At 36.9% G+C, this 22,080-nt stretch overlaps 1 protein-coding gene across 1 annotated transcript in view; it reads right to left on the bottom strand.

Moving 5' to 3' along the window:
• DNAH5 (dynein axonemal heavy chain 5) overlaps positions 1-22,080 on the bottom strand; it is a 130,831-nt gene that overhangs the window by 41,147 nt on the left and 67,604 nt on the right. Inside the window, exons 42-53 of the mRNA XM_054191319.1 lie at positions 21,708-21,854; positions 19,621-19,862; positions 12,508-12,684; positions 11,824-12,028; positions 11,203-11,345; positions 10,309-10,443; positions 8,560-8,682; positions 7,280-7,493; positions 6,429-6,652; positions 4,605-4,803; positions 2,226-2,398; positions 583-713 (exon numbers count right to left, since the gene is read on the bottom strand). Of these exons, the coding sequence (XP_054047294.1) occupies positions 583-713; positions 2,226-2,398; positions 4,605-4,803; positions 6,429-6,652; positions 7,280-7,493; positions 8,560-8,682; positions 10,309-10,443; positions 11,203-11,345; positions 11,824-12,028; positions 12,508-12,684; positions 19,621-19,862; positions 21,708-21,854 (2,113 nt within the window). The remainder of the gene's footprint in view (positions 1-582; positions 714-2,225; positions 2,399-4,604; positions 4,804-6,428; positions 6,653-7,279; positions 7,494-8,559; positions 8,683-10,308; positions 10,444-11,202; positions 11,346-11,823; positions 12,029-12,507; positions 12,685-19,620; positions 19,863-21,707; positions 21,855-22,080) is intronic.

Genomic DNA, 22,080 nt, shown 5'->3' on the forward strand with positions numbered 1-22,080 from the left:
CACTTTGGGAGACACTCATTCCAAAATATTCAGAGAAGGATTTATAATTTATTTTTTATATCTTTTGTGAGTTATTTATAAAGAAACCACATTAGGTTGAACAATATGAAATAAGGCAATTTATACTTGGAAAGGACTGTCAAAATACTGACATATACACAAGATCTACCACATTAACAGGCACGGGTGAGGATTCCACCTCCTCACACAGGCATTATTTCAAATATTACAAGATAGACTCATAAAGCATTACGGATAGATACCACCTACAAATACTTTCAGTACACTTTAGTGTATTGTGTAAAGACACAGAGTAAAAATAACTTGACATTGCCAATATTCCTTCTCATTCTGTGAAACGCATGAAACAGTTTACAACCCCAAAGACAGTAAAAGCTCAGACTTGTAGAAAATCAAGCAAATTTAGTAAGTCTCAAAGGATTTTCATGTCTTTCCGCTCTAGGCAACAGTACTATTTTAATCTTGTTCTTTCTCCCACTGCAGAGATTGGGAGCCTGTTTTATTTATAGGAAAAGTTCAAACATAAAGTACTTATTTACTTAAATTTTAATTAATGCTCACCTTGTTAACATTATCTGGAATGTGTCATAGCCAGCTATGAAAGATGCCAGTCTTGTCAAGCTCTGCTTTCCTGAGCCACCAACCCCAACTAAAAGCGCATTTCCGCAAGGAGTGCGAATCACCCGAGAAATCTGTGTAAGATCACAGTAATTTATTGCTACAATGTGGAACAGTTAAACACCCAAAAATCCTATGCTACTGCAGCAATAAATTTATATTACAAATGCAGAACAATTGAAAATTTCAAGGTTTAATTAAGGGACTCTATATTACTCTGAGTATATAGACATTTGCACTTTGCACTATTTTCTGCAAACTTTCCAATAGTATAGCAACCACTTGATTCCATCACCATAAACTTTCAATTATCAGTAGAATTGCATCTCACACTTCCACAAAGCACAAGTAAATTTCAGCTGCGATTTGTTAGTAATGTGCTATCACAGCATGACAGATTATTAAAATTGGGAAGGAAATAATAATTTCCCCAATTCCATACCCTCTGGACAACTTTAATAGACTCATCTCTCCACGCCCCTTCATTGTGACCAGAAAGACAAGTTGTATCAGGCATGTTAAATTCAGGACAAACAGTCTCCAGTATTCTCTGCAGGAGGGAATAATACTGCCTTTATAATCAAACTTCTTAATCTTCTAGTTTACTTGATTATAAAAATGCACAATATCAGTATGAATATTTGGTCACAGTGGAACATCTCACAGGTAGATCTCCCTTTCTTTCCCATTTCATTATTTATCTTTTAACGCAAAAGGCAGTAGTTACCTACTATTTCACATTTCCCTTCCATTCAGGGCAGTGCAATGTAAACAAACAGACCCTTTGCAATTCAGAGCAATAGAATTTTCAGCATTAACTACGAACTGCATGCAGCACCCATCCCACTGTCCACAGACATAAAACAATGCCAAGAAATCTGGAAACAGGTAGAAAATGTTACCTGATGCTGAGAAAATATACCCGTAGGCACAGAAGACAAACTTGCTCCATACCCTGTCAGTTGCATGTGGACAGATAGCTATAGTACACTGAGCCTACATTAATTTCCAAAACAGCATGGAGCCACTTGCCTCTCAAAGGCAAGGTAATACCAACCACCTGTTTAGCAGCTGGTCTCCTCTGCATGAGCAATGATGCAGAGTATTGGCTCCTGTTCTCTTTATTATTTTGAACATCCCTCTGATACCCCTAGAATTTCATCATGCCAATAAGCAGCCTGGGACACCTATTTACTTACCTTTCCTCTTCCTTACCTTTTGTGAAATTACAAGAATCTACCCCAAAATTTTGAAAACTGAAGATGCAATGTGTTCTTCAACTATAATTAAATTGGTTTTACATTTATTACATTATTTTTTAGAATGGTACAATCCAATATTCAGTTCTTAATAATTTATGATAAGAAATACAGATAACCTCACTCTGCTGTGCCTACTCCTTCATATGCAACCAATTATGTCCTAACCTGATTTTCATTTGACTCATTCCAAAAAATGGAAGGGCTCTCAGAAGAATTAAGAAGAAAGGTTGAAAGAGAGTTAGAATAGTTAGGACCATGATCCCACCAGACATAAAAGACAGATATATAGATAAAAGAATAAGTATGAATACAGCAAGACTATACCTTGACTAAATGAATCATAGCATCCTCAAAGAAAACCATGTCCATTCCAGTACCACGGACATTCTCATTGTACGATTTTAAAAACACATTTAAACGATTCCGTAGCTGATGAAAGGAGTAAATCGGCTCATAGATTTTGGGAATACCTAAATTAACTTCCTCTGATTTTTCACCTAGAACAAAAAGCAAGTAACAAAACCTCAGCAATTTAAATGATTGATGAAGGTTCAATGTGAGAATAAGTAAGTGAAGGCAATTAGAAGTCTCTTTAACCACCCAGAATCAGGTTTATTATACATAATATTACACATTAGACGTACATATGAGAGTGCTGCCTATACCCTGCCTACAAGGAACAGTAAGTTCAGCTGCTTAATTCTCCAAGACAAAATCAGCAAAAACTGAGGAACCCTCTTTCTCTACATCTGAAACTGGAATGATGAAAACCTGAAATTAACATAGATGCTAGAAGCAGAAGTAGCATCAGAGAATGAAGGTAAATAAATATTGCAGTTAAAACTTACAAATATTCTTTTTTGTAAAATAAAAATATTCTAAGTTGATTAAATCATCGCAGTAGTGAAAAAAAAATTACTACTAAATTAATAATTACCACCAAAAAAAGAAGTATATTCACTGTGAAAAGGCATACATTTGTTTCATCGAATGATCTGAAAGCCACAAGGAATTGTTAACTCTTCCCCATGAAAGGAAAGAAGGAAATAGTGCTGCTGTCTCATCTTTCCATTCATAAGTGTTAATCACATTTAAAGTGACATGCCTTCATTACTAAGACTTGTTACTCACAGTAAATAAAATCACAGAAACGCTGAGACTGACAGGGATCTCTGGAGGTCATCTGGTCCAACCCCCCTGCTCAAACAAGGGCACCTAGAGCCAGTCCCCCAGGACCGAGTCCAGATGGCCTATGAATATCTCCAAGGAGAGAGACTCCACCACCTCTCTGGGCAACCTGTACCAGGGCTTGGTCACCCTCACTGTAAAAAATGTTTCCTGATGTTCAGAGGGCCCAGTAGTGACCCCTGGGTCACTGGACCACATCAGGATGTGGGGGATGGGTACCACATCACCCAATAGTGATGATGGGTACATCACTGGTTACTGGCCTCCAATTAGACTTTGTGCCATTGATCACCACCCTCCAGGGCTTTGCCATTCAGACAATTTTCAACTCATCTCACTGTTCATCCAGCCCACGTTTCATCACCAAATAATTGACAAATTTTATTGTAAGAGTGCCAGCAAGCAGACACCATGGGGGTTGTTGGTTGGTTGGTTGCTTTGGTTTTCCTCAAAAAAAAAAAAAAAAAGTAGACAGAGTACAATTTTGCTCCTGTTTACATATAGCTAGCTCCAATTGTTTCAAGATTTCATGATCTATATGCTGCAGGATGTAATTTTCCACTTACCATAGGTCAGGCATTATGAACTGGGTTTGCTAAGCTTCTTACTTACGGAAGAAATATTTCACTATATTATCTCTAACTGGTGGAATTAAAATCAATGAAATAAGTAATTCCAGTAAAATAGTAAAATAAGTATTTCCCTAATTCTTAGTAAAGCACTGGAAGTCAGTGGAAAGGGAAGTAAAGGCGGGGGGTGGAAGCAATCAAGCTGTATTGTATTTAGAATAGTATCTGTAATATTTTTCTCATTTTAATTTTTTCTCCATTTCCTTCTTGCATATTTTGCTTTTACGAATTAGCAGTGGTCCAATAATCATGCAGCTTCCAATAAAAACAAACAAACAAAAAAACCACCAAAATCCAAACATATATTTATATAAATAAAAACCAGTTTAAGGAAATTGCCTTTTACCATAGAACCAAACCTCTCAAAATAAAGTGATGATTAATTCTCATTCAGCTTTCCTTTATATTGCATTCTGTGTATATCTGAAGTCACCTTAATTTCAGAATTCTTTAGCTCTGTATTGTTTCTGCATTTATGAACACTCCTTTAGATTAACACCTAAATAAATCAACCGACTTATTTTAACCTGCAAAAACACTGGTTAAGCAGTATTCCAGGTGGAAATAAGTTTCTCGTAAGTTGAATGAGACATATAAACAACTCCGCTACCGATAAGAAACTAATAAGGAATACAGCAAGGAGTTAAACTGTAGTGATGTTTTACAGTTTCAAACCATTTAAGAGAATTATATCAGCTTAATCCTGTTCCTGCAGTTTTATTATTAATGTCAAAAGACAGCACGATCAAGTACTAAACCTAAGAAAAGCCACCCTTGATGCATAAACATATTATTCATTTTTAAGACATATTTCTATTAGCATCTATTTTATCATATCCCCTTCCCTATTCTTGCCATCTCCATGGTTATCAGAGTCCATCTTTACCATCTTTACTTTGAGGTGCATCCCTTAAGAAGTCGACAAAGAATGACTCAATTTCAGGATCCAGCAAAGCTTTTGTTTCTTCAAATTCCTTCTCAATGAGTTTTGCCACAGCTTTGTCAAACCAGTGTACATCTTCTGAGGTCGTGAAACGATCAGCAATAACACACTTACATTCATGCTTCCATAGTTTTATCAGTACCTATATGAAGAAAAAAAAAAAAAAAAAAAAGGCATTTCCGTCAGATTAGGCTTGCAACAAAGCTATGCCAACTTCAAAGCCATGCTTTTATTTATTTCACAGAATCACAGAATGGTAGAGTCTGGAAGGGACCTCTGGAGATCATTTGTTTATTTTAAAATCATATTAGCATTAGAAAAGAAACAGTAGTATTTTGTGGTTTAATCATGAGAGATACCTTGAGCTTCTCATTCTGCCCAATGGCATTTTAAGCTTACATTCAGTTAACTGTGCAAGAAGCCTTAATCTAGCATTCCAAACCGGACCGTATTTACTGAATTAATATTTTATTTCCCTAGCCCTAAAACCATATCCATACATGTCAACACATGTTTATGCACTGATAAACCACTTTTTAAGCTATTCATTAAGTAGAAGGTGAGTGGAAATAATAGCATCATGTCATGAATAATTTAATGACAAATACAGATGTCACTCCCAATACTATATGCAAAGTAGTTAGAGGAAAAAAAAATATGTATAAGTGTTCATATTATTCCTTCTCCAAATTCAATATACATTTAAAGTCCTTCAGTTTGGTCATAGGATGGAGAAGGAAAACCTGCCAGGTTCTTAATCCTATCAGCACTGGTTTTAATCCTACACTATTATTATACAATAATAGAAAAAATTCCAAGTACTCCTTGAAGACCTCTTGTTTGAGCCTACAGCACTTTGTACAAATGACACATACTATGTCAAGTCTCAGAACTAATATGTAAATTTATACAATCAGATTTTGAGCAATTGTTTGTTATACTTCGAAAGACATCAATTGAGAATATATATACATATAATCATCTTAGTGCTGTGTATTTTTAGCTTCACAAATTAAAATCAATTCTAAAATTTAAATTTTAGATGTAGTAGAATTCAGGAGCTTATTCAACAAGCAGGGAAGTACATTAAACATGAAGTGATTATATAACCCAAATGTATAACAAATTTCCCACGATTACCATAAATATTGCTTTTCCAGCACTTCATGTTTCAGTGCTCAAAACACTAAATGACTTTTCCTTAAAATAATTAAAAGAGAAATGATGCATAAAGTATTGAGCTTTTCTGGAAGAAAGGTGTATTATGGAAAAAAATAATATTACTATGACTCGTTACTACTACTTCCTTTTAAGCCATAAGCCAGAAATCATTCATTAGACAGATACTAGGCAGTGACTGAAAGCCTCAAGACACTAGTGGAGAGAGGGGAACTGTGGGTTTTTTTAATCAATACATACACATTTTCACTGGGTCAAATTAAGTTCATTGCTTCTCATAATTTTCTTTACTCACTTCTTTCAAACAAACTAGCATTTGTCAGTAATAGAACAAGCAGCTAGAAGCAAACCCTCTTCTGTCAAAAGTGGGTTCTGTTATAGTTATGCAACAAAGTTGCCATTTCAGTGGTCACTGTAAAAGCTGGACTAAAACATCTTTGCCTCAAACAAAAAATAGCTGAAAAACTTTTAATCAGAAATTATATTTTTCTAAAGCAAACTCAAATGCCAAGAAGTTAGACTCTTCAACCTCTTTGCTACGCTAATTATACACTAATTATACCAAAGCCACTGATGCGTTGCACTCGCCTTTGGTTCATTGATCACTTCTGATGTAGTGTTCAGCATTCCTTGCCAAATCCTTGAGAGGTCTCGAAGATTGAAGACATAATGGAACTTGGCTGGTGTGGGCAACATTTTTAGCTTGGTAATCTGCCACAACCTGCGTGTCAGTGGAACTAATTTGGCTATTGTTTTCTTCACATCTTCTGAAAATCCCCGTTCACTACAATAGTGACCTTCCCCAATTACACCTGTGAAAAAAAAAATAACTGCCAAATGAAAGATTTTTCTAAGACACACTAGCAGAACACCAGGATAGTCTTCTTAATTTTCTTTTTCTTTTTTATTCCCCAAAACCTTTTCTAATTTGTTGAAATGGCTTTCTAGTCTTTATTCAAATCATGATTCAACCTGGTCTTAACACCATACTGTGACCAGCTCACTGGGTATTTAGCTCGTAATTAAGTGTCCGTTAAAAATGTTCTTTTGCCTACCAAAATAGCTTCCACAACCTATGAATAGCTAATCTCTTCTCTGAGACCAATATGATCCTGCTGTTTGTGAAAGTCTAGTCCTTACTCACTCTTAGCATCAGTAACACTTTAGCAACTCACCAGCGTTGTCACTAAAACTAGGAATGGCCTTCGTGCCATTCTTCCTAACACTTAGCGTACCAATAGATTCAGAGATGTGACTGGACCTGAAAAACTTCCAGATTGATGAAGCTGCAGGTGGGGAGTGACTCCGGAAGGAAAACATGGCGGTAAGGAATTCAGAGGGGGATTAAGCCTCAGTTTTAATCATAATGTTTATAAATAGAGGGATAAAGAAAAATCAACTAGCATTTGCAAAAACTTTCAAAGCTAATTTGCCTTTACCAAAAATTTTGTCAATGGAAGAATTAGAAGGCAGAGTGCAGTTGAACACAGAAAATTGTCTCTTGAGCCTCTGTGGAATGTCATTGCGACCTCCCCCAGGGTGAATCATGGCAGCCAAAAACTGAATGTCCACAATGTTGGTAAATTCACCAGGCTTTTCCAGGTTATACAGTCCATCCTGTTCCATCAGCTGTCTAACTATCTCATTAGTGACCTGTAAAATAACAAGGTATTATATAACAGAACATTATACATGCAACTAAATGAAATACAAAAAATACTTATGTACTTGAAAGACCAAATAAAGAGTATACCATTATTTTCTCCCACAAACTCCTGCTTATTTGCTTCAGGAGAAAAATGCACTGTTAGGAATAAGCATATTTAGATTGTCCTTTTCATCGGTAATATCTATGGACAAAAATTCTGAGAGCAGAGGGGAATCCCTAGCTTAGAATTAATCCTTCATACTTCAATTCAGTTTCGCTTGAATGCTGCATGATTTCCAATACTGTTGGTTTGGAAACAATTCTCCCTTTTAACACAAAATTTCCAGTTTCTTCTGATCACACCCAAACTGATGCATCTTTCCATGTTGCATTTCCTACTAAATATTTTGATGAAATTTCCATGTGTAACTATTACAAATATATTTTTTCAAGATCCAAACATAAAATTACTTCCATACAAAAGAACGCAAGATTCCTTTCCTCAGCCATAAACGGACCCCCTGCTTTTCTATTTGACCATCTGAAAACATCCCACACACAGTACATTACACAACTATACTTCTCTCGAAATTCTAACATTAGTTTTCAAAGCAATACACTTCAGAACATTCTTGCCAGTTTACACAATGATTACTTCCATTTTTTTTCTAAAGCAAAGAAGTCACTTCTTACCTCTCAGTATTTTGACTATTGTCCACACACACAGTTTTCTATCACAATTTGTGTGCCAAAGGTTTTTTTCTAATATTTTTTTTATTTTTTTTTATTTTTATTAAAAAATGAGTGTTGATAAAACACATTATTAAAATTACACAGGCATGCTTTAAGGAATACTCAAACTGCTTCTTGTAGTCAGTATACTTATATTCAATTAATTCATGACAATATAAAACTAGATGGAGTCTTTAAAAAGACTGCTTAAAAATTAAGCACTACATACCATATTTACCCCCCACTGCCTGATTGAGAAGAAAAGCCAGTTTTACACAGTCTAGCAAGAAAAGAAAGAAAATATCTTTTGACGTCTTTTTTCCTCTTTTACAAACTAACCTGATCTCCCCATTCATTTATTGTGGGCATATTCACATCATCAATGAAGACTGTCATCTTTTTGCCTGCAGGCGGACCATAAGTTGTGCCCATGCGCTTGTCCACATAACTTTCTATTGTACGCTGTTAAAATGCAATTATTAGCATAGTTACAAGGTGCCCTTCCTTTCATACATGATTCAATCATTTAAACATATTGATGGTTTTGTGACACAGAATTTTACTAAGGAAGGTTTAGACAACACATCTGCTGGAGGTAATCACACTAGTTCAACTAGAATGTCTGAAATCTCATGCTATACAGCTTTAGGTGGTATCAGATATAACAAATGTCTGTGTAGACATCATACCTAACGGTTTCATAATTTTGAATCATATTCATATTTTCGTTCATATTATTCATTTATCAGCAAAATTGATGGCTACTAGCAATAAAGATTAAACTAATAATCCATCAGATGTGAAAGATGCGCTTCTTGAAGATCTTTCCAGCATACATTAATGTACTTCATAAATAAGCATACAGTGATAATTAAACTCACATATGTAATAGACTTGATGAAATAACTTTGCTTGCCACTACTTTTCTTCCCATCGTCTTTCCATTGCTCCATTCTTCTTAAGGTCTGGTTTTTATTTATTCTATGCCACGTGAAAGCTCGCTTAACCATGCACAGTTATTCTTTAGTGCAAATCTAAATATCTGCATTCTTACTTTGTGCCAAGGCTCCTGTACAGTAGCCTGGAAAGCCTTCTTACACAAGTGGCATCAATTAGACCAAGATTTTAGTAAGTCAGAGTAATTTAAAAGCACATGTGTTGTAACAGACAATGCTTTGGTCTAGATGGTTACCAGTCTTGCTAGTCTGTTAGACTTGCACATCTGTTTCAGATGTCTTGATCATCAACAGACTATCATCTATCATCAATAAATTTGACATCTATTTTATAAAAATAGATGTACCAACACTACTTTTTGATTCTATAGCCCAATCGATAGAAGGAAAAATATCATGGAAAATAAGACTAAAATTACATACTTGTATATTAAACATGTTAATAGTTTCTACTATGCTATAAAGCCAGATGATAGGCCATCCATTAAGCTTATAGACAGCACTTCTGATTACAGCACAGACAGTGCTTCAGCTTGGCATACGAAACTATATTAAAAATATTTCCCACATATATTGCCAGCAGGTTAAAGAAACTTGAAATAATTCAAAGTAGCTCAGTAGAAATTTGGACAAGCAGTACAGTCAGGATTTAAGTATTCATAGTTCTATTTAGAGCAGCTGCACTGCATGTGTTACTTTTTTAATGAGTTATTTAATTTACTGAAATTTAAATTGCAGACAGCACACTTTTTATGACAGATTGTTGTGGGTAGCACTTATTTTACTCATGGCTTTTAGTGAAATCTGATGGAAGTCACTGACAGGTCTACCCAATTAGCGAGAACTGGTACATTTGACATAAAAACATTAAATGTGATGAAGCAAATAATATGCATGGTATTGCAATAGTCCAAGAACAGCTCAGTAACTACTGAAGAAGTTGAAGGGAAAATAGTTTTTACAGAGGTCTTTTAAGTCATGTGTTAGAACACTTAGTCCTTTTAAGCAGGTGCTTTTTTGTTTCTGCGCTCGCTTTCAATTAAACAAACCACATTCAGAAGCATCCTCCTGGCAAATTCTCAGAACAATCTCTGAATTCAGTCACATTATATCAGAAAGTAAATGACTGTACCTGGAAAATTAATGGGGTAGTTGCAGATGAAAAATTCAAACTCTTAGCCATGTGGCTTTCAGGGTTATATTTTGACATAAAACCTTTGATAATAACAGTCTTTGCAGTTCCTTGCTCACCGATTAGGAGGACAGCCTAGACAAAGACAACATTGAAATAAGACAAAACACAGGAGCTGGGTGTCTTGGCAAAGCCTCAGCAATCCCATTTAGCTTTTAAACTGAAATGAAGCTAGAAAAGTTACATAAAATGAATTCTCAGCAAGGGACATATGGAAGCAAAATAGTTAATGTCTTATAGACTTTTGCAGGCCTCACAAGTTAAAAATATTTGCAGCTAATGGTCATGTCAGTTAGCACGATTTAACTAACAAAGGAATGGATTATTCATAAAACGAGTTGATTATTTGAAAAATAAAAAGATGTACTGTCTAGAGCCTGAAAGAGTTCAGTTGCTGTTTTTATTTACCATATCCTGCTTATCTGACACAGTTTTGATGAAGACCAGCTTGTATAACCTAAAGGTACATAAACTCTGTCACTGCCCCAGGCGGTCAGAGTTCATATCAGCAGAGTCTGGCACTCTGCTGCCCTGTGTGCTGCCCCCTGTCCAACAGCTACATGAAAAAATTGCTTCTGTTCTGACCTGATCTCAGCTGTAATTACCGTTATTTCCACTACAGTAAGGATGGGTGAGGGGAAGACAAAAATGTCTGGAAGCAGTGAGTATTCAAGAGTTCAAGAATATTTACATGAATGTAGGTCCTGGAATCACCATTTTATGTTAAAAAAAATGAAGTTCTTCCTTTTTAATAATATAATATTTCCTTCTAATTTAAAAACTTTATCGTGTGTACTGTTACCACTATTTCAATATGAAATATAGGAAAAGTACCTTGCCCTGTTTTGCGATAGTTTCAATAAGGAAATCCATTCTCACATTGTCAACATTAGGTACAAGAATGGAGCCATACTCTGGTGTGCTGCTACTGGGATATACATACTCTTCAACACGTGTATTCCAGTGCATCCATTTACCTAATAAGAAGGAAATGAAGTTAATGTTTTAGAAATACAAGGCATCATCGCTTCTTTTCTTTTCCATTGAGTTGACTCATCTGTCAGTGCCTCTGTCTCACATAGAGAAATGCCACTCTGTAAATTCAGACCAAAACTACAGAATCCCTCAAGTTGTATCTAAGAGGTTTACTCCTCTTTCCTACATAACTCATGACAAGGACAAGGCTTTGTCACTATTTTTGTTCACTTGACAATTCATCAGCACCAAGTCCATACAGCTTTCTGTAGCAACAGAATTCTGATTCTGATTTCTCACAGGAAACAGAGAAAAAGCTTTATACAACATCACCAGTAAAGCGTAGCTGTAAACCAAAACTTGCTAAGGAACACAAAAGATGGTAAGCTACGAAAAGCTTCTAAATTCATTCTCTAAAAGAAGCACAATTTTAAAACTACTTTTAAGTTTTATCCCATACCACCCAGCTGGGTTACTAACCGTCAGTTGCCACATAATAATCAAACATGGTATCTTCACTGCCTTCTGGGATAGAGGGAAGATCAAGTTTTATTGTTGCATGGTTTCGAAGCCAGTGCTCCATTTTGCATCTGTCTTCCAGTTCTAGTAATGCTCCTACACTCCACATAAGAGAGAAGATGTACAGCCTTTCCAAGTATTTTGGAGTCAATTCCCCTCCTTGCTCCTGAAGGATTGAGTTAGGTTTTTATTTTTAATAGCCTGAAAAATCTACTTGATAATCATTAGTAACACCAGGTTAAAAGCCTTCAGTCATGTTTAAATTTACTGACATCTTCGTCAATGAATAGCCTAAATCAAGTAGACCCCAAAATATAGAAAAGCACCCTGTAAGCATCCCTTTTAATCACCCATTACAGCATTTGATCTGTTTAAGTTCTAATTTATAATCTGATAAAAATGCACCCAAAAAAAACTGAAGGAAAACTGTTGTCTGATGCATGCTACATGTCAATGCTTGACATCAAATCCAAATGGGAAAGAGGACACATCCTAGCTATTATTTTATAAAGAAAAGGAAAGTATTCCTTACACCTGCATGTTCATTTATATTCCAAGTCATTTAAAGAATCGCCTCTCTACTTAACCTTGTAACTTAAAATTATCTCCATTAGATTAAGCAAATATTTAAAAAATCCACACTACCTTAGGTGGGATAAGGCCCTGCAGCATGTTAATGCTCTGCATAATCACAAAGGCTTCCAACATCTCAGTCTTGCATTGCAAAGACTGAATGCTGAAGCGGTATAAGTCTGGGAATGATGAAGAATACAGCTGACGCAGAATTTCAGCTTCTTGGAAGGACCGTCTTTTCAAAAATCCCTGTTACAAAGCATGGTGAGAAAATAAATTTAGTTCCCAATGCAAGACTCAGCAAATTCAACTCTAGTAATTCAAAAGGTCTGGCGAGCATGGAAAGTTGATTTCTTTTCCGGGGGAGGCTCAGATTCCTTGCTCTTGGGCAGGGTTTGGTTAGCAGGTCAAACTTTACTCAAATATGCATAATACCTACTGGAGGTTAAACATGAATACTGAAGAAAACAGAGTTTTCAACAGCGCAAAAATTATTCTTTTCAAATATTTTTTAATCACAAAGGCTGTTTAAGGTATACAACGACTCTGCAAAGAAATAATATCATACGTACTGAACACAACCTTGATTTATTCTGCGCAACGTTCATTTTTAGCAGTGATAAAGGGTACCCAGAAATATCTGGCAGTTGCAGAAAAATAGTGAGGATTTCAGGGGGGGGGATGTCTGCTGGTGTGTGTAGTGTTTTTATTGTGCAGCTCAGTGTCTATAATGCTGGATAAACGAAACCTAATTAAAACTACCTATTTCTCAAGATTATTGAACAGGATTTGCTCTTTGATGCCTTTAGCTCAAAGTAGTAACCTGCTTCTTTGAGTTACCCAGAAGCTTTCTCTCATCTGTGTAGCAGAATGCTTCTCATTTACATCCCATGAATTTATTTCCTACATAAAATACACTCATTAGCAAAAACACTTGCAGAATCTTCCCCAAAATTCAAACTAAAATTTGGCACAAATTGAAATCAAATCAATTCCATTTAAACATAAGAAAAAACTTTGTTGTTGTGAGGGTGGCCAATCACTGGAACAGGCTTCTTGGCGAGCTTCTGGAGTCTCTGTCTCAAAACTCAACAGGAGGTGGTCCTGAGCAACCTACTGTAGTTAACTCTGCTTTGAGTGAGGTGTGTTCAACTACACAGTCTCCAGAGATCCCTTCCAACCTTAACTATTTCGTGTTTCTATAATTCTTTTCTACATTTCTACCTTCATAATCTTTTGAAACTCTTTTACTGCCCAAAGTAAATAAGCTCTGGGACTGATTACAAATAGGTAGATACCTGAAAATGCTTTCTAGAAACTAGTACGTAGAAAACAAGTGTTAAAAATTAAATGGCAGAACTACTTAAAACAGATATCTGTAACACCATCAGCTGTTCAGAAAATATTAGGGGTAAATAGAAAAGTTGGTAAGATGTCTTTGCTTTGGAGGAGGTTGATAAGTAATAGATCAAATACCTTTGATAGCTTTGCAAAAGCTGCTTAAGTGTGTTAGACAAAAACAGCAATATGAAAAGTTTGAGATCTATTTCACTGAATTTGGAAATTACTTATGTCATGATATTGCATCCCAATAGGCTGCAATATTTAGTTGTTTATAAATTGTAAGGATGGGAAATCTAAATATATACAACAATTTCCTGAGCTATTTTTATTTTTTTAATTATTTTTCAAAGTTCTTCTGAAATATTAACAAATACTATGTTTCATTCAACATCTGAGAATTAGGAACTGAAGAAAAAAACTCCATTTAATTCTATTGCAAAAGTAAGGAAGCCCTCTAGTGAACAACAAGAGATTAATATCTACCCTGATCTGCTAGAATACGTAGTATACTGCACTACAAAATAGATTTAAAAGGAGATGTACTGAAAGAGCCATCAAAATATTTTATTGATGAAGTAAAAGGAAACCAAACAAAAAAACCCAAAAAAATGCTATTGGCTCAATTGATAAATAACTACAGGTTCCAATTTTATAGCCAATTTTTTGGGGGGGGAGAGCAAGGGATGTTGGAAGGGTTGTTTCATGGACAAAATGAGCGTAATTTGTTTTTTGTTATTCAAAAGCAAAAAAAACCCAAAACATGTTCTTGTTTTCCTTTTGACTTTTGCTACGACTGAAATAAATTAAAAGCATAAGGTGATAGGTTAAGTGAAACTACTTTCATGCAACACTTACTTAAACACAACCGAATTTATTTTGCATATCACTTTAAAGTAAGGAGGTAAATCATGACTGATAAAGCAAAATAAAATGCTTTTCTTTGTTTTTGCTGTCTTTGCAGCTGAATCTATAACTTAAAGTGAATCATAGAATCATAGAATCTTCATGGTTGGAAAGGACCTTTGCGATCATTGAGTCCAACTATACACACACAAAAAAACTCCAACCAAACCAAACCAAACCAAAAAAACCCACAAACAACCAACCTACAATCTCTGCCAGTAGAGCATGCCCTGAAGTGCCACATCTAGACGTTTCTTAAATACCTCTAGGGATGGTGACTCAACCACCTCCCTGGGCAGGCTGTTCCACTGCCTGACCACTCTTTCAGGAAAGTAATTCTTCCTAATCTCTAATCTAAACCTCCCCTGCCCCAACTTCAGACCATTTCCTCTGGTCCTGTCATTATTCACCTGGGAGAAGAGGCCAACCCCCACCTCTCTCCAACCTCCTTTCAGGTAGTTGTAGAGGGCAATGAGGTCTCCACTCAGCCTCCTCTTCTCCAAGCTAAACATGCCCAGCTCCCTCAGCCTCTCCTCATATGACCTGGTCTCCAGACCCCTCACCAGCCTGGTAGCTCTCCTCTGGACACGCTCCAGCACTTCAATGTCCCTCTTGTACAGAGGGGCCCAGAACTGAACACAGCACTCGAGGTGAGGCCTCACCAGGGCCGAGTACAGAGGCACAATCACTTCCCTACTCCTGCTGGCCACACTATTCCTGATACAAGCCAGAATGCTGTTGGCCTTCTTGGCCACCTGGGCACACTGCTGGCTCATGTTAAGCTGGCCGTCCACCAGCACCCCCAGGTCCTTTTCTGCTGGGCAGCTTTCCAGCCACTCTTCCCCAAGCCTGTAGCGTTGCTTGGGGTTGTTGTGACGGAAATGCAGGACCCGGCACTTGGCCTTATTAAACCTCACACAGCTGGCCTTGGCCCATCAATCCAGCCCGTCCAGGTCCCTCTGTAGAGCCTTCCTACCCTCAAGCAGATCAACACTCCCACCTAGTTTGGTATCATCTGCAAACTTACTGAGGGTGCACTCAATCCCCTCATCCAGATCATTGATAAAGATATGAAACAAAACTGTCCCTAAAACTGAGCCCTGAGGGACACCGCTGGTGACCAGCTGCCAAGAGGATTTCACCCCATTAATCACAACTCTCTGGGCATGGCCATCCAGACAGTTTTTTACCCAGCGAAGAGTACACTTGTCTATGCCATGATTCGCCAGCTTCTCCAGGAGAATGCTGTGGGGGACCCTCAAGAAGTTGTTGCCTGCAAATTGACCAATGCAAGGAGGCAGAGCTGTAAGAACCTAAGATCAGTAGGCTCTATGCAGTGCTATAACTATAGAAAGGAACAACACAAGTGGAATTGCATGGGAGCCACTGTCCTAGATGCATAATTTACATTTACACTTTCACAAGTATCCCTATTAGTTTAAAAAAAAAAAAAACAAAAAAAAAAATAAAGCCTTGCAGTAATATACATAAGGCACATGTTTTGACTGCATGTATTTGCATTGCTAAAACTTCAATAACAGCCAAATTTTTTAGGAAACTTATTAAACACTTCTTTTTTTTTCTCCTAATAAGAATGCAAACATTTTGAACTTGGCAAAGAAACCTATAAAATGAATTAGTGATGATTCTCGAGTGTTGCTAAGTAGCTCTGATTGAATAGCCAGCTCCATATGATTTAATATCATTCTAAGAGGGAAAGGCTCTAGGAACTACTAGGGAAATATGGTAACAAGCCTCTGCAGCAACCCTTAGTCCTTCACAAGCAGCAAACCTCCACAGGCAACAAGTCACAGCCCATGGGTGCCTCCACCGCAGGAGGGAGTCTCGACAATCACACTCCTTTTCCTCTTAACTGGTTAACGCTAAGCTGGGTACTGATGCCTCCCCTAGTGGATCTTGTTGCTCCTCACTTATACTCAGGCCATTATATCTGACCTGCCACTTCAGATCTGCAGGTGGAAAAGAAACATCACTTCCGTTGCCAGAAATCACAAGATTACAGCTGCCTTCATCTTCATATTTTCTGTTCATCAAAGCTTTGAATGCAGTCTCTCGCTCATTCTCCTTTCCATTAGAGGGCTAGGGATCCTGAGTGTTCAGCATCTCTGCAAAGATCCTGCTGATCTGTTTGCCTTCCCTGAAGGCACATAAGTCATCTCACCCCTTCCCACATCTTCTTCACCTGACAGCTCCATGCCCAGGACACACTTCCCCCAAGGGGCTCCACTGCCTCCAGCACCAGGAAGAGGCACCAGGCGTTGCCTCCCACTCAGGGCTTGAACTGCAGCTTACTGTCTCTCTCTTGATTTCTGTCTGTGCTGAAACCTCTAACATGCTAAGGACAGTTGTTCTAGGCAGTGCCACAGACCATGCCCCATGGTACGTGGTGTGATTTAACCCCATTTGGCAGCTAGAACCACTCAGCTGCTCGCTCCCTCCCCCCAGTTTGGATGGAGAAGAGAATCAGAAGACTAAAAGTGAGAAAAAACTCATGGGTCGAGACAAAGACAGTTATTAAACTACCCATTAAGGCAGAGCAAAAGCTGCGCACACAAGCAAAGCAAGGAATCCACTCACTGCTTCCCATGGGCAGGCAGGTGTTCAGCCATCTCCAGGAAAGCAGGGCTCCATCACGCGTAACAGTTACTTGGGAAGACAAAAGCCATCACTCCCAACTACATACCCGCTTCCTCCTTCTTCCCCCAGCTTTATATACTGAGCATGACATCACGTGGTACGGAATGGGCATGCTCTAGTGGCAAAGATTATAGGTTGTTTGGTTGGACTCGATGATCTCAAAGGTCCTTTCCAACCATGAAGATTCTATGATTCTATGAATATCCCTTTGGTCAGTTGGGGCCAGCTGTCCCAACTGTGTCCTCCCTCCAACTTTTTGTGCCACCACAGCCAGTCTGCTCGCTGGTGGGGCAGTGTGAGGAGCAGAAAAGGCCTTGACTGCTTAGCAACAACCAAAACCACGGGTGCACTACCACACTATCTCTCATCCCAAATCCAAAACATAGCACTACAGCAGCTACTAGTAAAAAAGTTAACTCTATCCCAACTGAAACCATGACAGCGTGTCAACTTTTTCTCCATTACCAGACCAATCAGGGATTTATGGACAAGGAACCTGGCTACAAACAAGCAAGCTATATAAGACTTACAAGAATGAGAAGCTTTATGGGTTAAAACAATAAGAAATCTGAGAATACAGAGTAATCATTACAAAAGGCTTCCTCAACTACTAACATCCGAAAGTTAATATAAGGCCAACTGTATTTTCATCTGTTTAGTTAAGCAACATTCTCTACATGAGCATTAGTTGTATTTTCCATAGGTATTCTATTTGATTTGGAAAATGAAATGAACAAAGGAGACTGCGAAGCATTCATTTTGAAAATTATTTAAAAAAGCAACTTGTTAAAGTGATACTTTCTAGAAAGGAGGACAGTAAAATTCAGTCTGTCAGCTCATAGTAACCTGTGAAGTTTTGTTTTTCTGAGTTTGCAAGCAGGGGGGTAAATAGGCAACAAGGACCTAGATGATGTTCTAGTTTCATGAACAGGAAGACTAAATTATTCCTAGCTTAAAATTAAAGTTTGAAGCCCATATAAAGGAACATTAATTTGTGATTATACAGAAGAAAGGTATATTAACTTGGTTTTCAGGAGAAGGTAATAAAATAATACTCTCTGTGATCACAGGAATCAGCGTCTTAGCCACAAGGAAGAAAGTTTTAATTTTTGATACCCATGAGACAGTCCATGTTTCATCAAGCAAAATAACATCAACAAAATATTCTCAGTAAGACTGACTAGACAGAAAAAAAAAGAGAAAATAAATTAATATTTCTTTAAATTTAATTTTTTAAAAAGTTAATTCTGAGGATCGTACTTCACAGATAAATTTCTAAGTTAATATAGGACTTAAGAATAAAAAAAAATAATCAGAAACCAATATTTTTTACTGCTATTGTCTACATTGTTTTCTTAAAGAGGAAGAAAACTGGAATTAAATGCTGAAAGTTTTGTTGAAAGATATTACTTCAGAACATTAGACAGATTCTTGGGAACTCTTATATTTCATCTTTACCAAGATATCTCCTACATGAAAAAAACCACAGTATGCTCAAGTCTCTAAATGTATCATTCACTGTATCATTACCAGCATTCAGTCAAGATAAGGATTTATTTTTTCTGGTTTTTGGAAGATGAAAGATGACATATAGAGGACATATAGATGACAAGAAAAAACTCACTTTATAAATCGCTTTGAAATTTGAATATGTTATATGCTGTTCTTCCCACCAAAACACACCTATAACATGTTCTGTTTATCTAAATGATTCATTCCATGCTAGAACGAATCACTGCTTGGTTCTTCAGACATTTTTCTTCCAGAACTGTTAGAGACAACTTAACCAGGTAAGAACATTAATTAAAGAATTACGTACTTTGATGCTGCATTGACTTTATTTCTGGTTCTAAATCCCAACTGCAATTATTTTTTAGAAATATCAAGAGAACTTATATTTCCTTGAGGATTTCTAGATTCTTGAATCAGCCTGTTTACTCTTTCTTCTTCCTTGGTCTGAAGTTGTACTAGGGGCTGCTAGGTAGTTGGTATTTTGATAACCAAGTTGTTCTTCAATTGTATTAAATACCTTGAATTACAAATTTGTCCCAAAGTGAAATATCTACATTTTTTAAAGTGTAATATGTTGACTATGTTCCTAAAAAAAAATTGCATTATTCACTCTTGTTTAAACTACCACAAACATTGCTCTATCAAATACTGACCTGTAAGTTTGTACAGTGTAATAGCTATTTCATAGCAAAATTCACAAAATTAGGTCCTAAAGTAACAACAATGAAGTGTTGAATAAGTAACCAGCATTTGTATTAGTTACTCTACCTCAAGGATAGGGCTCCAGTTGAGAACTGATGAGCTCATGAATACCATCCCATTCCTTGAAACTGTTGCTGGAGAAGCGTTATCGATATTATGAGGTTCAAAGACTATTTTGCAATTTGGTGCCATAGGTATCCGATCTCCATTTGCTAGTGTTAGAGTTCTGTTATCATCCAGGACAGAATTAAGGTTCTCAATCCAAATAGCATCAACTGGACCATCAAGAACTATCCAGATGTGATCACCTATAATCCAAAATAACAGATAAAAATGCCTATGGAGGAAGTTCTGGTTTCTTTCAAGGACCAGTTTCTTCTACCTGCAAAAAAATTTTGAACTAATTCTGAATTAATGCACACAGCTAGAATCTCAGCTTGTAATACAATTACCATTTCCATCACTCAATTTCAATTAAGTACTTCATTTCATCACCTATTGATAATAATTACCCATTGCTAAGTATATAAAGTGTCATCAGCATAAGTCATCAATTTGCAATATTCTGAAACAGTTTTATGGATCCAGTCTTCAATGTAGTAATAAATTAGGTTTATTTCAACTTACATAAAACAACATGAAGACAACAGAAATTATAGATCTATTTAAAAGCACCATTCATTTGTTTCCAAAGAGTTTGTATAAATGGAGTGAGATTAAATGAAACGAACACTTGAAAAATCACCCTCTCAAATAGCATGCTCGCTTTCATAAATAAAAGAGGGCTATTAGAGGAAGATTCTAGTTGTTCGTTTTCCTGCCTGTAAACTTGATTCAGCTCCCTTTGAAGTTTTTCCAGCTCTTTCCATTTAGTAACAGAAACGTATCCTAAAGCCTGTCTCTGTTTCCTAGGAGGGTCTGGGTCTGTCCCGCTCACCTCACTTGAATACTGAGCAATAGACCCTGGCTGGGAAAGGATATCCCCTTGGCTTCTGGCTCCCTGTCCCTTAGGGAGTAGCCAGCCCTGCTGTGCATTGCTAGATAGCCCTTTATTCAGAGATGGTCCCACTCTCATCTGCCTTTAGAGTGAGTCCTTACTATCTAGGCCTAGGTGCCTTGGTGCTTTGCTAAGTATGAATAAGGTTCCGGATGAGAAACTTTCTCACCTCTGAGGCAAGTAGTTTCATATATAGAGGCTTTTCAGAGCTACAGTGCAGGTGTCTCAGGCATGAGATGGTCTGGAGTTCACTTCATAAAAAGACATTACAGAAGTGTTGCAAACAGTGAATCTGAGGAAGTTATATGAGTGTGCTAATTTATATTTCATGTGAGGGGAAAAACGAAAAAATCAACAGTTAATGCTATGCTACATTCTCAAGGGTGCTAAGTTTCTAGATTTGAAACAAAACCAACAAAATTAAATCAAAAAGTATTTCTATTTTAAAAGTATTTGTATACTTGAAGACTAAGAATTTTTGTATGAAAATTGACAGCGCAAAAATGTTAGGCTTTGCTCTTTTTTTTTCCTTTAGTCCTTAAGGCTTAACGATAAGTTCACATACTAGTAATATTCACACAAAACAAGGAAGAATCCATCTACCATCAAACCATCAAGGCCTCTCCTTTAGTTAATATAGCGGTCTAAGAATGTATGTGAGCATTATTTTAGGCAGAAATTGGTTGCCTAAATAGAATTATCTAGTGCCATTTGAGATGCACTATGGTATGTGCAGGGCTAGCAGGCATGACAAAAGGAGATCGCACCCTTCTAGTATGGCAGCTGGAGACCAGCTAGAAATCCTGACAGCACCAAAACTTTATCATATACTAGTGCTGGGGGAGCTGACTCTTACCTTCCACTTTTCTTCTGCACAAGGGCCTATCATTTGAAAGAGAGGGATCAGTAAATTCAGTGAAACAGTATTTGCTACACTACACAGTTTGAACACAAAGCATTTAGAAGACAGACTATGTAATAGAAGTTCTTGCAGAAATATTTCAGTGTTTCCATGTAAGTAAGAAATAAAACCAACAAACAAACAAAAAAATACCACCAAACCAAACCAAAAGATTAAAAAATGGTCTGCTAATGCATTTTAGAGAGATGCTCTGCAGCTTCTTTTGTTTTGGAGGGAATTTTTTTTTCATTATACCTTTCTTGGCTCTTAAAGTTTTTCTCCAGAGTGCTGAAAATATTCCATCTGTCCAATCATTTGTTGCCACATCTAGACGACCAAACATTTGCGGAGCAGTTATAGCTTTAGGATTCATTCTCATTTCACGATGTGGCTGTCCACAATCTACGAAAGGCAGATCATCAGTTAGTTTTGGTATTTCTCAATCAGGGAATTTTGACAAATTCAAAATCATTACACCCAACTGTATGGTTTAATATGCATTCACCATTATAAGAAGTTGTGCATATACTCGGAAAACTTCTGGCTATACATCAATATTTGTTAATTGGAGCCATCAAAATTTAATGTAGAACAAAGTTCCGAAACTTTTGAAAGTACAGTTCACATT

The sequence above is a fragment of the Rissa tridactyla genome, chromosome 2, assembly GCF_028500815.1.
Source record: "Rissa tridactyla isolate bRisTri1 chromosome 2, bRisTri1.patW.cur.20221130, whole genome shotgun sequence".
Lineage (NCBI taxonomy): Eukaryota > Metazoa > Chordata > Aves > Charadriiformes > Laridae > Rissa > Rissa tridactyla.